General features: G+C 37.0%; 2 protein-coding genes across 3 annotated transcripts in view; one reads left to right on the top strand and one right to left on the bottom strand.

Moving 5' to 3' along the window:
* Positions 1 to 1,478: 1,478 nt before the first annotated feature.
* On the bottom strand, positions 1,479 to 18,728 carry CALHM4 (calcium homeostasis modulator family member 4). Of its 2 annotated transcripts, XM_003827571.6 has the most exons (3): positions 18,670 to 18,728; positions 8,246 to 8,312; positions 1,479 to 4,771 (listed from the first exon to the last, which is right to left on the bottom strand). In XM_003827571.6, exons 1-3 carry the CDS (start codon positions 18,726 to 18,728, stop codon positions 4,385 to 4,387), a joined length of 513 nt encoding a protein of 170 aa, XP_003827619.1. In that variant the 3' UTR covers positions 1,479 to 4,384. The 2 variants fall into 2 exon arrangements, with proteins under 2 accessions (XP_003827619.1, XP_008951155.4); XM_008952907.5 differs by lacking the exon at positions 18,670 to 18,728 and having other exon boundaries at positions 8,246 to 9,703.
* The window catches only part of TRAPPC3L (trafficking protein particle complex subunit 3L), a 51,840-nt gene continuing 49,917 nt past the window's right edge, over positions 17,040 to 18,962 (top strand). The window contains exon 1 of the mRNA XM_003827569.5: positions 17,040 to 17,081. Within this exon, the coding sequence (XP_003827617.2) occupies positions 17,040 to 17,081 (42 nt within the window). The remainder of the gene's footprint in view (positions 17,082 to 18,962) is intronic.

The raw sequence follows: 18,962 nt of genomic DNA, 5'->3' as shown, positions 1-18,962 counted from the left end.
TTGATCTATCTGCAAAGTCTCTTTTGCCATATTGAGTCACATTCACAGGTTCCAGGGATAAGCATATGGACATCCTCAGGGAGCCATTATTTAGCCTACCACGGTATTGAGAACTCTGAGGTATGTGAGCTGGTGTCTATGTGTATGTACTGGATATGTCCTCAAAACAGCTTCCCCAGAATGGCTCGTCAAGGGGGTCTGTGATTCAAAATGGTTTAATCAACCACCTTTGCAATTTAACCACCCTCTCCTTTCTCGTGGAGGGGAAAATTGAAGTCCCAGAGAGGCTGGCTTGTGCAAGACAACATAAATGATAGGAGATGGTGTTTTCCTGATCCCTGTTTTGACACTTCATAACTATGGCCTACTGAAAATAAATGGACAGATTACAGTAGTGCCATGCCCATGCCATGCATGAGAAAGAGAACACCTGATACTCCAGAGCAGGTTTGTTGTTAGTCTACGGCTAATAGAATCAGTGCCACTGGCTGTTGGGGAGATCAGGTCCAATGTTATGCCCCAGTGAGAGTGGACAGGTCACTTTGCTAAGAAGCATAGTGCCTTGAAAGTGGGCCCTGATGTATGCAGGTATGATTTAGGTGGAAAGAGAGCGACTTACGTGATATGGCAACACACGGTCAGAGCCCAGGATGTTTCAGTTATTCATCGACAGAAGTATTAGGGATATCCTCCTAACACCTACAAGGCCTTGGAAGATTGATAACGTACCTCATTGCTGTATTCCAGCACAGTGCTGCAGAGTGCAGGGTCCAGGGGTGGATTCTGGCTTCAACCCTTACGTGACCCTTAGCACATTGCTTGATTTCTCTGTATCTCAATTACTTCTCTGTATCTCAGTTACTCAGTGAATTAATAAAGAATTAATGTTATTTAATATCATTTCAGCAAGTTACTTTCTAATGGGTGACTATTTGTCACGTGTCCAAAGGTGTAACTAGGATAATTTGTTAAAAGTTACTGGCATACAGGGAGCACTACTTGTTTTTGCTACTACTACTGTCACCACATATGGGTGCAGACACTTGTTTTGACCACTGGGTGGCAGCAGAGGAAACCATACTTGAAATCCATGCGTTTTGTTTTGTTCCTGAAGTTCTGGTATACTGAAATTACAGAAGCTTCATCATACTTGGTTGTTACTGCAGCTGGAAATACCATTTATTGCTCTTCGGTCCAGATGTCACATTTATGGATTTACGCCCCCCAGCTCAAGAAGCCAGTTGCGTAGCAGTCTACGCTCTTCAGCCTGCCAGTATCTGTTCTTTATTGACTGGTACTAAATTTCTGTAGACTCTATTTAGAAGTTAAAGTTGTATCTCCACACCTTATGTTTTCAAGATAGCAAATATCTACCTAGTCTTGCATTCAGAAGGCCTTTGGTTGGCCATGATACTTCAAACTTTTATAGGATTAATGTGATGTCCCTTTGTGATACAAACCAAATGCAAGAAAACAACTAGCAAAATCTCACTGTTGTTTATTACAATCATGCATTAGAATTTCTACAAAAAAATGAATGGAAGACTGAGAACAGAGAAAAGAGACACAGAGAAGGACAGAGTATAAATGCGGTTCTACAATTCAGCTTTGGAAAACATAAAGAAAGCTGAGTAAAACACATTTACACATTGGTTTGTATTTGTCTCCTGGGAAGGTGGCAACTTAGGTCATGATGGGACCGTGGAGGAGCTAATGAAATTAAGAAAGGAGCAGGTTTATATATGTCAAGCTCCAGGGTTTGATGTGGTAGCCAAAAGCATTTGGTAGCAAAATATAAAGTAGTATTAGCACATAATTGACTTTAATTATATGTTTTATAATTACATAAATCCATTAAGCATAAAGGGGAGGGAGTACCATGTTCTTAATGAAAAAGTTTCATTTAACTAGCTGTGGAAAAAAAAAATGCTATAGACCATAGCACCCCCCCCCAAAAAATACTAAAAATTCCATTTATTTGATCTGAGATAGATAATGTACTGTAAGATGAAATCCCAGGGGTGTGTACTACCTTTTAAATGTTCACATAGATGCTATAAATCACTCTGAAGCCATGTAGAAGAGCCAACGAATACTTAGAATCCTTTGCCAGAAAGTTATAGGGGAAGATCATGATTAACTGGCTCAAAATATAAAATTTTTACATCATACACTAAAAGAGTTTGATGTAGAAAGGGCTTCAGAAGCTAGTGGAAATAGTTTCCTGGTATTAGGGTATAAACAACTATTAATCTTTCTGATGATGTAATGCTATAACTTCAAATATTCTTTGATTTTGTTGTTAACCGAAAATCTTATTGAAGAGTCTTTACTGTGGTATAGTTCCTGACAACTAATAAACTAATTCTGAGCATGGTTGAAAGTGTTCATTTAACTAGTATGTTCCAATACAGAGGAATATAAAAAATTATCAGTTATATAGGAACAGAATTTTAGAACTGGAGCAGACCTTAGGGAACAAAATGGATGTGACATTCCATATTTACACAGTTCATTTGTATCAGTGTGGAACTAGAACCCTAGTTGCCTTCCACAACATACTTCTATTTGTATTTTTAACATCATTCATGTAATGTCATATCAGTACTGAGTGTACAGTTAGTAGACAAACTGGAATGGCTTTCCTTGATGACTTGAAAAAGATCAGTACATTTACATTCTTTTAAAAGTGGAATGCCAGTAAATGTTTTCAGAGAAAGCTCAGATTCAGAGTTGGGGACATTTTCCTTCCAAGAGAAGCAACGTGGGTCTACTACCATTTCAGAAAGATGTATGCATATTGACCTGTATATATATATAAACATAAACATAAAAATCGTACTTGATGTAAAAGAGACCTTAAGCAGTTATTTAGTTCAGTTATTTTCTTCCAAGAGGTAAAATATTATCATCCCTTTTATTGTATAGATGAAAAAAATCCAGGGTCCAGAGAGATGGACTGATTTGTCCAAGGTCAAATGACAGATGAGTAATGGTGAGGGCAGGACAGTTCTCCTGTCCCAGCAAAGAGCTACAATATGCAGTCTCTTATTGAAGGACAAAACAAAACCTGAAAACATTTTGATTTCTTAAAAATTCATTTTCTGCTTCTTCCTATTAAGTTCAAGGACCCAGAACTTTATAGAAAATAAAACCTTCCATAATTGTGTAAAAGTAGATTACCAAGTAATTGATTGCATTTTAGATAGTATAGTCAAGTTCCTTGGTCTCCTTGAAAGTGAATCTTGAAAATTGGATTGACTATTGGCAGTTGGTCCACTGTCCAGTAAGCATTGTTTTGACTGAAGAAATAAATAGACAGAATGCCCTCAGACAACTTATTTTTGCTAATGAGCAAGTTGCTTCAGTGAACGTAGCAAAAATCAGGCACGAGTCACTATATATCACAGAAATAATCTAGATAAATTAGAAAATTGTCCAGATACTGTAGGCTGCATTTAGTAAAGCCAGGCAGAGCAACACCAAGCAGGAATTATCCTCTTTTGTAGTTACAGATAATGGATATACAAGTACAGACTGCAGTTTTGGTTTCACAAATGGATTTTGAGTGCAAAGGTGCAATTTGGTAATGAAAAGGTACAAATGGTATCTCTGGAGTAGAGCACAGTGGAGAAGCTTTCTAGAAGAAACTTTATATGTAGTGGCCATAAAAATGCTCCTAGTATGGAGGTGCTACAAATAACATGATACTAATAATGATACAATAATATATCATTGTCCCCAGGTTATAGTACAGTAACTCAAGAGCTTCCTGCATGGGCTTCTCCCTCACATGTTACTGGATTAGAAAGAGGTTTCTGTCCTGCTTCCCAAAAGGTCAGATATTTAGGTCTGAAGAAAGAGGGGGAGGCTGTGAAAAGTTCTGGATATTATATAAAGGTAGAAACTGATAAAACCAGAAAATAGAGGCAGGGAAAATGGTGAATAGAAGACATGGAATGCAAAAGAGAAAGAGAGAAAGTAACATTCATTAGCATCTATTTTTATGAAAGACACTGTGCTAAACACTTTGTATTATCATGTTTAATTCTCATAATAGCTCTAGGAGGTAGCTACAATGTGCAGATGACAAAATGGCACTCAGAAATATTAATTTTCACACAGCTACTAAGTAACAGAACTAAGATGCAAATTTCCATGTGACTTCACATTCCACTCTAGGCATTACCAGACCATTGGCAAAATTTCAAAATGAGAGATTGGCACAATTATCTAATAGATTGATTTTAGAAATAATATTTGAGATGGACTTACGTAAACAAATATCAGAGAGAAAGAAAAAGATGAAGAGATTACATTGAAATGGCCTGATCATAAAAGCCAAGTATCTGCTAAGCAACCTGACTCATGAAAGGTGCTGTAATCAAGGTTTTAATTCAATACCTCTTGATCTGTCTTCCTCATTATCCTCATCCACCCTATTTCCAAGGAAGCTATAGTGACCTTGCAAGTCATCACCCATGCATAAAAGAGTGGGTACTGAAATATCTTTCCAGTCCTGACAAGAAGGAATGCGGATGTGTTTGACGTCTTCACTCCCGGGAATGAAGCCAAATAGCTTCTTTATGCGATGCATCATGAGGAGCCGAGAGTGCTGCTCTGCTGCTTGTTCAAAGAGTTCTCTCTCATTCTGGAGGTGGCTGGTCCAGTAGCAATGTTGCAGAGAGGTGAGGGGAGAGCAGCACTTTGCCACACAGCAGGAGACTAAGGCAGCGATGGTTGCCAAGGTGATCAAAATCCAACCCAGCATCTTCACATCATTATTAAAAAGAAAAACAGGAAGTATCAATACATCAAATATTCAAGCAACAGCCATGGGAGGGGGGATTCCTACAAACCTAAGAACTAAAATATGGACATAAAATTTGCTTTTCCCATCTTTAGTATATCAACAACGTGCTAATGATATGATTTGGAAATAGGTCTGATGGAGGGCATAGGCCCAGCCATTTCAACTTCATTTTTGAGTTACAAAGAAATTTGACCAGTTAACTTGGAATGGATTCTAAGTAATGTCCTTGAAGTGACAGATGCTATAACCCACCAATTAACCTTACATATGATACATACCTTTCTTTGCTTTTAGTTCAACCTTACTTCTCAACTATCAGTTACAGGCCTATGCATTCTTTGGGTGTTTAATAAGTATTTGATAATGATGGTGATGAAAATGATATGATACATAATAATAGTAACCTTCTAAGGCATCTTCAATGATGTACCAACAGGTGTTCATTGATATTTCTTCCTGAATTGCACTTTCCTCTTATCTTTTGCAGCTAAAAAGCAAGTCAGTGAAGAGACTCATGTTTCTAAATGTATTATAAATAGCATAGTTGGCTGGGTGTGGTGGCTCATACTTGTAATCTCAGTACTTTGGGAGGTCAGGCAGGCAGATCATTTGAGGCCAGGAGTTTGAGAATAGCCTGGCCAACATGGTGAAACCCTATCTCTACTAAAAATACAAAAATTAGTCGGGCATGGTGGCACATGCCTGTAATTCTAGCTACTCGGGAGGCTGAGGCACGAGAACTTCTTGAACCCAGAAGGCAGAAGTTGCGCTGAACCCAGATCATGCCATAATAATGCTCAGGTGACAGAGAGAGACTCCATCTCAAAAAAAAAAAAAAAAAAAGATTAAAAATAAATGAATAGCATAGTCACTGTGCCATGTAGTAACATATTGTTTTCCTTTTCATTTCCCTTGTCCTCAAATAATCATTTGCTGACCAGTTTCATTATGTGTCTTTGAAACATACTTTAAAAGGAAAATGAACTAGTTTTTGAGACTATTTAGTGTCGGCTTTTAAAGATTGACTCAAATGGCTGTTTGCTATTCTTAGAATCCTTTTTTTCTTTTCATTTTACTGTTTTCAATATTTTGCACTTCTTATGTAAAGTGAGAGAGGTAAGTTCCACATATTTAGGGACGCTAGCAGTATGCAGCCACAGTTTGGGTAGTGAAGACCTCTTCTGCATCTTGTGATTTACCAACAGGCCTGAAGTTTCCAGTGTGTGCACAGTGGGATAGTTGTACTCTACGGAGGCTAAAACCTACAAAGTGGTATTTATTACCATTTAACTAAACAGAGGCCAGCATGGCGGAGGAAAAGCCATCCCAGATGCCCATTAACCTATAAACAATCATTTACTGAGCTCCAGGTTGACCTTCCCCCATGTGTAATACATGTGCTTGGTTATGGGGAACTCAGATGTGAATAATTAAAGATGCATTCATTTTCTCTATAATTTTTAAGCCTAAAAAAGGAGACAAATGAGCAATCCAAGAAATATGGTACAATGGGATAGTTTTTGATATGAGTAATCAGAGCACCCGAGGAAGCACAATGGAATGAACTCACTTAAGGGAAAGGAGTATCAGGGAATACTTCCCAGAGGAGATAATGCAAAAGCCTAAATTATTAAAAAGAAGTTCATCAAATGCAAGAAGGTAAAGAGAGTTCTAAGAAGGTAAAGGAAAATAGCATGAATAGTTGGCAGAACCTCAAGACATTTGGACTCACATGCTCATAGGAGTCATGTAAAAGTGGTCAAGGGCCAGATGTTGAAGCCTTGCATGTTATGCCAAGAAAGTGGGTTTGTTCTTAGGCTAGTAGAAAATCACTGAAGGGCTTTATATGCAGTAGGGAAGGGATCTCATCATTCAATTTGCACTTAGAAAGATATTTTTGGCATATATCTAGAAGGCAGATTGACATGGAGTGAAGTTAATGTCAGGAAGATATTTTAGAATAGGGCATGGGCAAAGAAAAGATTTGAATTCAAGGTGATTTTGTGGTCAATTCACAAAAATCTAACTGAAAAATAATGTATATTCTTGAAATGTGATTGAGACAGTCACAGAAGATGGCCTAGTGAAATGGAAATAGCATGATCTTGGGATATCTTGATCCAGTTTATTAGCCCTGAATTATACAAGTTACATAAACTTTTTGAGCTTTGATTTACTTATCTGTAAAATGGGGTAGTAATATCAGTCTCTCAATATTATCAGGACTAGAATTAAGATATGAAATATTTATACAGTATGTGATAAGTACATCAATAAATGTAAGCTTTGTTGTCACAAAACCAAACAATCTACTGGCAATGGTACTCAGAACTGTAAAACTGTCTTTTCACAGAAATCTGTGTATGCGTTTAATAACACATTTTGTTTTGACTTTAAGAAAATCTTACCAATGTGTGTTACATTTTAGCTTTTCTTAAGCAAGAAAATTATTTTAAGTTATAATTTTTCTATTGATTTTTTGAATTTTCACATATTTTTACATAGCTCCTCTGAGCATTAGGGCTAGTATTTAAAAAGTTAAGACAGAGCATATCTAATGGTATTTCTAACTTTTTAAAAACTGGGCCATATTGCAATAACTTGATATTCTGTGTCTTGATAGTAGCTTTTCCCAACTAAATAACTTTAGCATTTCTGAAATGTAATAACTCTAAGGTTACCAGTCAAAAAATATGCATGCCTTTGCAATAAGTAGTTTTAAAAAGCCATGTTTTTACTATATGACGATGATTTCAAAATGTGTTTTTTCCTCAGATCCCTTGGAGAAATTGATGACAGCAGTGTCACTCTTTCTACTGACAAAATGCACAATAGCACTTTTAAAATTCAACCTATAAATGTAGTAGGGTTCAGGCTTTCTTCCCACCCCACCTCACTTTCTGACATAAACCTATCCATAGACACCAAATTTAGAATCATAACTGGAGTTATTTTTCATCATAATTAAGCTTCTTATAATTTTAGATGAGATAGTAATATATAAGAATGCATATTTAAGAATATATATATACAGAAAATGGGATTTACTAATATAGCAATAATATTCATAACAATATCTAAAATCTATTGTTCTTAATATAGATTCTAGAAATCATATTAAACACTCCAGATATATTGGTAATTTATTCCCCACAGCAGCCCCATGTGGTAGGTGCCATTAATATCCCCATTTTACTCAAGGTTTTGCAGGTTAATAAGTGGCAAAGCAAGACTAAAACTCAGTTCTGCTGACTCCAAAGCCCAACATCCTAACTATATATATTTGCTCAGTAGAACTCACTTTGATGAACAGCATCTAGTATTGTGTTCTATAATCAGAGAATATAAGAAGCAGTAGGAATCTGAAATGTTTCCATTGACTGTAGTTCTATAGGATAACATAACAGAGGGAAAAAAATTCTAAAAACTTACCTGTGACTGGTATCTGTGCAGAAGAGCTATTTCATCTCTTACTAGGATCACGTCAGAAGGAGCTGATCTGCAACATGGAAACCCAGCTAGGATCTCTTCTCGTTTGCTGACACTGACATTATCAAACATTGGGTAATGGTCCACAGATGCAAATTCACTTGCTGCACATTCATAGTACGTGCCTGTCAGCAGGGTCACCGCCAGCCAAGTTAAAGGAGCAATAACTGCCCTCCCAGTGATGCTGAAGAACCTAAGGCAAGCCAGCTTGCACTCTAGGGGGCTGATTCTCCTGTGTGGAGGGGCACAGCTGCAGCAGTATTCACCGGTAATTGTCCACATTTGGCTTCTCAGAGCAAAGCCAGCAACGAGAAGGATCAAGGCAGGAATGACAAGAAAAGCAGAACCATAATAGAAATTTTTTCCAACCTGACAAGGACAGCTGAATGTAGAAGAGGAGAAGAGTTGTTGCCCACCAATAGTCAAGGCTGCAATTAAAGAATTGATAAATATTCCATTTCTCTGCAGAGAAGACACAATATTGTTGAGAGTTGGGCACATCTTGGGAAGCTCTTACACAAATCAGCTTGTGGCCCTTTCTGATCATTAGACTCCACCAGCTATAACCATTTTATGGGATCTTACTGGTTTAACTGGTTGTGTCAAGTGATCCAACATCCTTACATGTTTAAAGGATTCTAGCATCTTTCCTTGTGTACTTTGAAAACCCTGAGCTCAGATTGATTACAGCTGAAAGAAATTGAGGGAGAGCTCCTTTAGGTATGAGTGAAGGGGGGAATTTCTTTTTTTTAACTATAATAAAAGGAGGGTGGCTTGCTTAGAAAGCAGACTGCCTCCATCTTTCTATGTGCTGCTTTGTATGACACAAAATGCTGAGCACCAGCAAATAGAGCATTGAAAGCAAAACAGAGACATTCTTAACCTTGTACTAGACTAGAATCTCGTCACCATAAAATTATAATAAAATGAATAATGGAAATTATTAAATACTAGAGCAATCCAAAATTTAGGGCTGGCTGGAATGTTCCTAAGGGTTCTGCTAGAAGAGCTCAAAAGATTTCCCAAAGGAAAGAACAAGGCTAGATGCCCCTAAAGCCAAATCACAACAAAATATTCTAACTTTGCATAAAAATTTTAAATCTGCTTGCATTGACAGAATATTGCTATATGCTGCTTAAAAATTTAAGTTGCAGATTTGTTTACATGTATCTTTTTGTTATATGAAAATGTGATATTTGTTTTGTTGTTGTTGTTGTTGTTTTTGAGACGGAGTCTCGCTCTGTCTCCCAGGCTGGAGTGCAGTGGCGCGATCTCGGCTCACTGCAAGCTCCGCCTCCCGGGTTCACGCCATTCTCCTGCCTCAGCCTCGTGAGTAGCTGGGACTACAGGCACCCGCCACCACGCCCGGCTAATTTTTTGTATTTTTAGTAGAGACGGGGTTTCACCGTGTAAGCCAGGATGGTCTCGATCTCCTGACCTCGTGATCCGCCCGCCTCGGCCTCCCAAAATGCTGGGATTACAGGTGTGAGACACCTCGCCCGGCCGATATTTGGTTTTTAATAAAGTTATATATCTATATAAACAAAAAGTAAGATGTTTTCTGTGTGTATTTAACCAGTAAATATTTATTATAGAATTTCTATATAAAGGGCACTGAACTAGGCTTGACTGGGCTTATAAAAAGTGAATATGATACACATTTTCTCTTCTCAAATAAACTTTTAACTGGACATGGTTAAATACATAATTAGTGAAAGGAAATGTAGTACTGAGAAATTCACCCAAAATGCAGTACAGACAAAGAAATAAAATAATTATTTTTGAAAACAGTTAAGCAACTACACAATCTGTCTAGTAGGAGTTCTGGAAGAAAAAAGGAAGGAATAGACAGGCAATATTTGAAGAAGAAATAACAGAACTTTGCAGAATCAAAGAAAAGTTCTTATATCTGAAGAATGTTGGTAATTCTGAGCAATATAAAGAAAAATAAACGCACAACTAAACACAGAATAAAACTGCAGAATGTGAAAAAATAGATACTCTTTAAAACTACCAGAAAGAAAAAAACAGATAATCTACAAAAGAATGGCAATGACTGACAGCAGACTTCTCATCAATAACAATAAAGACCAGAAGATATTATCTTCAGAGTGCTTAGTACCAGCCAAACTATCATTCAAGATAGAGCAAAATAAAGACACATCAAGGCTAAGGGAATTTACCATCCACAGAACCTCATTAGGAGGATTACTAAAGGATATATTACAGCAAAAAGGAAAATGAGCCCCAAGGAAAGACACAGGAGCAAAAAATAATGATGGGCACAAGTATAATCTTTTAAAAGTCCATTCAATTCAGAAATAACTAATTTTTATTTCAAAATATACAACTAAAGCTATATATTATTATAATAAGATGTCACTACATATCTACTAAAATGTCTAAAATAAAGACTAGCCATACCAAATGTTGGCAAGGAGGCAGAGCAACTGAAATTCTCATACACTGATGGTGGGAATGTGAAATGGAGTAACCACTTTGGAAAACTGTTATTTTATTTAAAAGGTAGCCATACATCTGCCATATAACATAAGCATGTGTCTCCTAGTTACTTACACAAGAGAAATGAAAGCACATGTCCACATGAAAACTTGCACATGAATGTCCATAGCAACCCTATTTAGAATAGCCAAAAGCTGGAAACAACCCAAATGTTCATCAACAAAGGAATGAATCAACAAAGTATTATACATTCATACAATGGAATACTACTCAGCAAAAAAAAGGATAAAACAATTGAAGTAATGGCAAAAACCACTATTACATTTGCACCAACCTAATATATATTAATACAATAACTTGAATGAATTCAGAAATAATTTTCTGGATGAAATAATTCAGGAAAAGGAGTATATAATGTATGATTCTTTTAATGTAAAATTCTAGGAAATGTAAATTAATCTATACCGACAGAAAACAGACCAGTGCTTGCCTAGGAAGTCTGAAAGTAGGGATAAGAAGAGAGGGATTACAAAGGAATATGAGAAATATCCCTTTGTAATTCTGGGGTTATATCAACTTGTGCCACGGAATTTTAATTTAGAGAGGTGACTGAGTGACAACACAAAGAGGCCAATGCCATTTAAATAATTTATTGCTACATAAGGTCACGGGGGTGCATCAGGTTTGGTCAGGGGACAGAAGGAGGCAGGGAAAGCCTAACTAGAGCCTTTATTGGGTACTCTGTGGAAAAGGCAAGGCAGGGCAGGGAAAACACTTAGGGTTGGCTAGCTTAAACAATTCTGATTGGCCTTGGGGCACAGAGGTTAGCCCTACGCGCCCACGACCTGGCCATAGTTTACTTAGGGGAGGGTAAATATTGGCTTGGTGTATGAGAATTAGATAAGGAAATGGTTCAGAGTATGGTCTCTGATCACAGGGGAGATGTAAGCAACTTGGCCATTATTTGACCTAGTAATTAATGGATGCCAAATAGACAAATACAGAATCTGAGAAAATACAACTAGGACAGGGATGATGGAAATGTTAATTATATTGATTTATTTGGTGGCTTCAGGCGTGTAAGTGTAATCATTAAAAGAATAGAAATCCAACGCATAGATCATTCAAAAAAGAGGAAATACAAAGAGAATATTGACAGGAAAGGAGAGAGTAAACAAGGGAAAGAGGATGGTAAAGAGAAAACAGAAAATAATGGTAGAAATGGGACTAAATACATCAATAATCACAACAAAAAATTTTTTTCAACAGCTAACAGTTGAAACACTAGGCACTGCTCTAAGAACTTTATGTTATTTAATTCCTACAATAACCCTATGATGAGATACTAATATTATCCTCAATGTTTTTATAGATGAGAGGACTAAGGTGTGGAGAGATTACCCAGGAAAATTACCCTGGCACTTCTGCCCATCACACACAGATGAGCGGAAGTGCCAGGACTGGGACTCAGGTGGTCTAACACATGCTTTTAACCACTATTCCAGAACTAGATTAAACTTTACCTACAAAGTCACTGAAAAATAGAGTCATGCTGCTTACGAGTGACACTCTCAAAACTATACCACACACAATGCTTGAAAATAAAGGTACTGAAATATATATCAATGGGAACAATAATATTAATAGAAGGCAAAACTTAACTAAAAAGTGTCACAAGGAATAATTTTGGCAATTGTCAACTTGTAGTCTGTGATTGTGTAACTTTGAAATATATAAAGCAATAACTGATCAAATTATAAAGAAAAATTTTTATAATTATGGATGTGTGTGTGTGTATATATATATATAATTTAAGATGGAGTTTTGCTCTTGTCGTCCAGTCTGGAGTGCAATGGCTTGATCTCGGCTCACTGCAACCTCTGCCTGCCAGGTTGAAGCGATTCTCCTGCCTCAGCCTACCGAGTAGCTGGGATTACAGGCATGCACCACCATGCCCAGCTAAATTTTGTATTTTTAGTAGATACAGGGTTTCACCATGTTAGCCATGCTGGTCTCAAACTTCTGACCTCAGGTGATCCACCTACCTCGGCCTCCCAAAGTGCTGGGATTACAGGCGTGAGCCACCACGTCTGGCTGGAGAGATATTTTTAATATACTTTTATCAGAAATGAATCCATCAAATAAATATCAGAAAATATATAAAATACACAAAGAACAAACTTAGCAAATTTTGTCTGAGAGTTTTATATATATAAATAATATATAATGTATTTACATTTCAAAACAGCTAGAAAAGAGGTCTTGAAATGTTCTCAACACATACAAATGATAAATACTCAAGATGATGGATACGCTAAATGCCCTAACTTGATCATTGTATATTCTATCCATGTACCTCATAAATATCATGTATCAACACAAAAATTTAAAAAAGCAAAGCCTGAAGTGTATATAGTGACATGTTCAGTAAAGCTCAATAGTAAATGCCACATCTTTCCTTAGGCTTATACTTTTATTTTTATTTTTTACATATATGTACATTTTGAGACGGAGTCTCACTCTGTCACCCAGGATGGAGTGCAGTGGCACCATCTCGGCTACTGCAACCTCCACCTCCCAGGTTCAAGCGATTCTCTTGCCTCAGCCTTCCAAGCAGCTAGGATTACAGGTGCCCTCCACCACACCTGGCTAATTTTTTTGTATTTTTAGTAGAGATGGGGTTTCGCCATGTTGGCCAGGGTGGTCTCGAACTCCTGACCTCAGGTGATCCACCGACCTCGGTCTCCCAAAGTGTTGGGATTACAGACGTGAACCACCATGCCCGGCCTTCTTATGTTTAAAATTTTATATTTAAAAATGAACTTAATTAAAGTACAGATGGTCCCCACCTTACAATTGTGTGAAGGCAATACACATTCAGGAGAAACCCTACATCAAACATGCACACAACCATTCTGTTTTTTATTGTCAGTGCAGTATTCAATAAATTACATGAGATATTCAATACTTTATTATGAAATAGGCTTTCTGTTAGATGATTTTGCTCAACTGTAGGCTAATGTAAGTGTTCTGAGCATGTTAAGGTAGGCTAGCTTAAGCTATGCTGCTCGGTACATGAGGTATATTAAATGCATTCTGACTTCTGAATGGTTTGTCGGGATATAACCCTATCACAAGTTGAGGAGCATCTGTATAAGGGGAGTGAGGAAGTGGGGAAGGAAATTGTAGACCATTCTTTCAGGGAAGTATGTAGTAAAGGATGGAGCATAGATTGATTAGAAAACATTATTGGATTGTAAAATTCTTGCTGTAAAGGAGTTTGTAGATGATACATTCCCAAGTTTTACTATTGCTTACTGTTGAAAGAACTAATCACTTCATCTGCAGTGCCAGTGTGTAACTTGCTAATGACTGTGAATGATTACATTTATGAGTAATCAATTTTCTTAGTTCTTTTGTGATGCTATAATACTTCAGACTAGTATAAACACCAGAAATTTATTTTTTACAGTTCTGGAGGTTGGGAAGTACAAGATCAAGGTGCTGGCATTGTTTTCTGGCAAGGGCTCTTCTCTGCTTCCAAGATGGCACCTTGTTGCTATATCCTCACATAGCAGAAGAGCAACAAAAGTCTAAGCTATTTCCTTCCAGCCCTTTTATAAGGTGCTAATTCATTCATAAGGGCAGAGCCTTCATGACCTAATCACTTCCCCAAAGGCCCCAACTCTTAAAACTACCACAATGGGCATTAAGTTTAAACACATAAATTTTAGGGACATTCAGACCTTTGCCTTCTCTGATAGTTTGCGGGTGATCATACAACCGACAGATCAGCGGATGTCATCCTCTATTAGCACCTTCCCAAGTGTCTACTCTGCTGCCCATGTATTCCCAAAGGACCAGCATAGGGGCATAGCTCAATTCACCATTTACTTGGGTTGGTGGACGGCAGTGCAGTTTTACCAGACTGAAGAATGTGTCTTTCTCCTAACCCCAGTTCCAAATTTAGTCCTAACAAGCCTAAAGAACTCTTAGTAAAACAGGAAAAACTTTGCTTATGCATTATCTTGGAATAATTCTTTCCTAGTTGGCTGCCAGGGCAGACATTATAGATCATGTACCTGCTTGAAACATCATCTCTGTGCTTTCTTCTATTTAAGGGAGGAGTACATTTACATTAAAAAACGAGTCTGGGGAACACAGGGCTCACTTGCATCCTAAGAGCTGCTGAAGACTAGTAGGTTTCATAGACTGAAAACCAGCAAACCAGTGTCCTGTGATGGTGAGTACAGCTGTGGTCGTGAAGGTTGTGCTTTGTACAGTAGCACCTGGCAGGGGCTCTGCTCCTTCCTTAAGCTCGTGTCTTGACTGGAAGGTCAATGGAGCAGAGGGGAGCCATGTCAGTCTGAAGTAAAAGCCGGCTTTTTCCAATACATCCAATGACATCCCGAATTCTCCCGATGGCCCTAATGTGACCATACCACAGCCATTAGAGTTTGGTGAAATTGATTCCAGTACTGCCATCACCTCGCAGCAAGCACACAGGCCCTTTCTAGGTTATTCTCTGGGGTATCTTACTCAGAACTAGGATTGCCCACAAATTGACCCAGCAACATGCTGTCCCTGCACCTTAGTAAGCTTTTTGAGTCTGCCTCTAAAATAGTTTGCTCTAACATGATTAGAGTGTGTGTGGTACAAAATAAATTTGACTTGGAATCATCAAATTTAGCCCAAATCCCTTCTTGTTGCCAACATCCAGATAACCTTGAATACATTTCTCAACCTCTCTACTTTTAGATTCTTATCCTGTAAAATGGCCATGATTACAGTACTATTTCACAGATTGTATCTGAATTAAAATGAGATGAAGAGAACGAAAACCATGTTGTAAACTGTAAATTTGATATACATATAAGTCGTTATTATTTGCTACTGAAAAACTCTCCACCCCATACCCCACAACTAAGTGAAATTAATTTTCCTGAGATCATAGTGTCATAGAACATATGCAGTGATGGAAATGCCTTAGGTATTGTAGAATTCCATTCAATTTATCCAACCACAAGAATAACCTATAGTAACTAGTTATTATATGGTGCATTTTAATGTGTTTTACGGTACACCTCGTCTCTTTGGTTCTCACAATTATTCTGTGAGGTGAGTGATATTGTTGCCATTTTGCAAATGTGGAAACTGAGCCATAGAGCAATAAAATGGCTTGCCCAATGCCACACAGCCAGTAAATGGTAGGGCTGCAACAGCCTGAGCCTTCTAAATCCTCCTAGGTTCTTTCAACTACACCACACTTTTCGTCAAAGTATTCTTGAGTCTGTCACTTTATAGCAAGAATTTGCCAGAACAAATAGGACTAATGGACTCAAACTATAAGTAGAAGAAAATTATTTTCCTAAACTGAGTTTTCCGCTTCCATTTCTGGAAAGATTTTGATCCTACTCTGCACCCTGCAGTTGTCAAGGTGAAAGGATTTTTTTATTTGAACTTTAAGTATTTCTGCATAAATAAAGAGAGCCTTCAATAGCTTACGTCTCAGGAACTCTCAAAAGAAAGCTAAGGGCTTACTTTCTCTATCAGAATCATTATACATTATGATATTGTAGAGCGCCCATTTTGAACAACAGTTTTGTAAGAAAATATTGCCCATTCTATCACTCCTTAATGTTGTTGATTGCTGCTAATGAAAAGCAAAAAAGTTACCAGATATATTTGAATACTGTAATCACACAAGATAGGGATCTATGGTTTTGGGGACAGTGTGATAACCATTGGTGTAGTTGAGGGATCAGGTTTTAACTCAGGATTTATTACCTACAGATTGCTGATCTTGTTTCTCTAATTCTTGCAACAATCAATCCAAGACTGAATAATGCTAACATTTAGATCTATCTTGGATTGCGAAGGTTTCTGTTTCTGATTTTAAAACAATGTCTTGGCCTGAGAACAAAACACCACTCTTGAACTCCCTTGGGCTAAAGAATTTTTTGAGTCTCAGTGCTTCAGGTCTGACTTCACATTATCAGCTTTTATGGCTCTAGATTACAATTCATCCTTACAAATGAAGCAGTTATTTGATCCATGGCAAGTTACGTGGCTATAAGACAATCCTGTTGTTCATGGGTTTTTTCCCTCTTCAGCTCAGCAAAGAGCAAAAGCAGCAGAGTGCAGAAGCAGCACTCCTGTCTCAAAGCGAGGAAGAGCTTACAAAAACAAAACAAAAAGACATGGACTGATACACCTCTAAGAAACAGGCAAAAGAAGAGAAATTGAAGATCATATTCTTCATCTATCAAGCACTATGTCTCGCCCTGCACACCGAAGACCAGAATACCATAAAATAGTAAGATCTTTCTTCAAAGAGATTTTTTCTACTTCAGAGAAAATGTTTTCTTGAGTGATTTCTGATTGATTTTAAAAACTGATGCTATAAGAATTTTTAGTGGAGGAAAGACAGTGTTCAGCGAAGTGAATCATAAATGAAACATCTAGGAATAATTATGATTATCTCCTACATAAAGAATAATCAATTCTTTATACACACTTTAAGGTCTTCTTTTCTGACTAATTATATCAATATGAGTGTCAATTTTTCCACCTCTGAAAGAAAATATGAAAATATTAGCAATTTTTTCTATTTCATACTTCAGGAAATGGGAACTTACATATATATGTATATGTATATATACGTATATATGTATATATATATGTGTGTATATATATAGTTGATTATGTGTAAAACTGAATCGAAATAGGTCATCAAAAAAGGATTGCCTTTAAAAATGTTTCCGAGTCTTACTGTAGCTTGGTATGTAATATCATCCTTTCTATATATTCCAGGTTAAGAGTTATTTATAAACCTTATTTTTTTGCAGATTAGTTTTAAATAATATTCTTTAATACTCTCTTATAGTTTTAGTCACTCAGATGCTACAGATACAAAAACTCATTGTTAACTTTAAAATTCTGTTAATTATGTCAGGAGACTGATGGGCATTTGATATAATTAAGTAATTTCAGACTTGGTGTTTAGAATTGTAGTGACTAACTAGCATACTTCAGTTTGAAATGCCTGCAGATACCTCCTCTGGCCTTCTGGGATCTTGATTTATTTTCCTGTGGGACTCTCGAGTGCTAAAAATATATGGTACATAGTTCATATTATACCGAAATCACTTGATTTTATAAAGCAGTTAAAATGTATTTTTATCCTGATACATTCATAACCTACTGAAATAGTTAATGATGTTCTTTCAGATATTCATATGATTATTTTTATTGTTTTAAAAACGATAAAGATAAACTTATGTTGACCTTTCCTGGCATCTGTGGTATGGATTTGAGACCCAATTGAACAGATAGTTCAAGGTACAGTCCTTGGCCATGAAGCAGAATAGAGAAAGCTGACCTTTATGGGTACTGAACCAGAAACTCAGCTGGAAATAAAATAGATGTCAATATATAATAGTGCCCACCCATCAGGGACAGAGAAGAAATTCCACTATTTCAGTTTGGCCTTAATTATAAAGGGACACAATGTTGGGGCCATGGCATGTAGGTAGGGTATAATTTTTTCTACTTTTCTCTTTTTCAAATTCTTTTGTTTTACTGCTAGTCACAACAATCTCATCATTCTCTCTCTCTCTCTCTCTTCTTCACCTTTGCTTATCTTTATGCTGTAGCATTAGTACATGGCAGCACTTTGTCTTCTGCTGTGGCTCTTACATGTTGAGCAGACTTTTCATTGATAATTTACCAGCATTTCTTGTGATTTATTATTAGGTTCTTGGAAAAACCCTAAGCCAAACCTAAATTGTCTTAAGTTTTAGTTTTCATTTATAATTTACTCTAAAAATGGGACATATTTTGGAGATCTATAAGGAAATATCACATTCCCCTTTTTTCTCTAAGTAAAAAGAAAAGAAACTCACAAATTTGCTGCTACATTTGGGTTTATCCTGAAGGTCTCCTTGGCAGATCTGGGGGCCATTAGGGATTGTGCAGACGCCTGAGAAGTCTTATCCAATTCTTGCTTCCAACTGAAAACATGAATGGCATATATTTTAGAAAAACAGAAATTTATGTTAGAAATTAGTATTTTTAAAAAACTGTCCTCCATGAAAATACATTGCAAGTTATCATGTAAGCAAATGCATAGAGAGATGTTCTCATGTTACGAAATTCATTTTATTTAACAGCTCTCTCTCCCCCACCTCACATCAAT

The sequence above is a fragment of the Pan paniscus genome, chromosome 5 (genome assembly GCF_029289425.2).
Source record: "Pan paniscus chromosome 5, NHGRI_mPanPan1-v2.0_pri, whole genome shotgun sequence".
Classification (NCBI taxonomy): Eukaryota; Metazoa; Chordata; class Mammalia; order Primates; family Hominidae; genus Pan; species Pan paniscus.
Note: the sequence above shows the minus strand (reverse complement) of the source record. Positions and strands in the feature narration are given on the sequence as shown.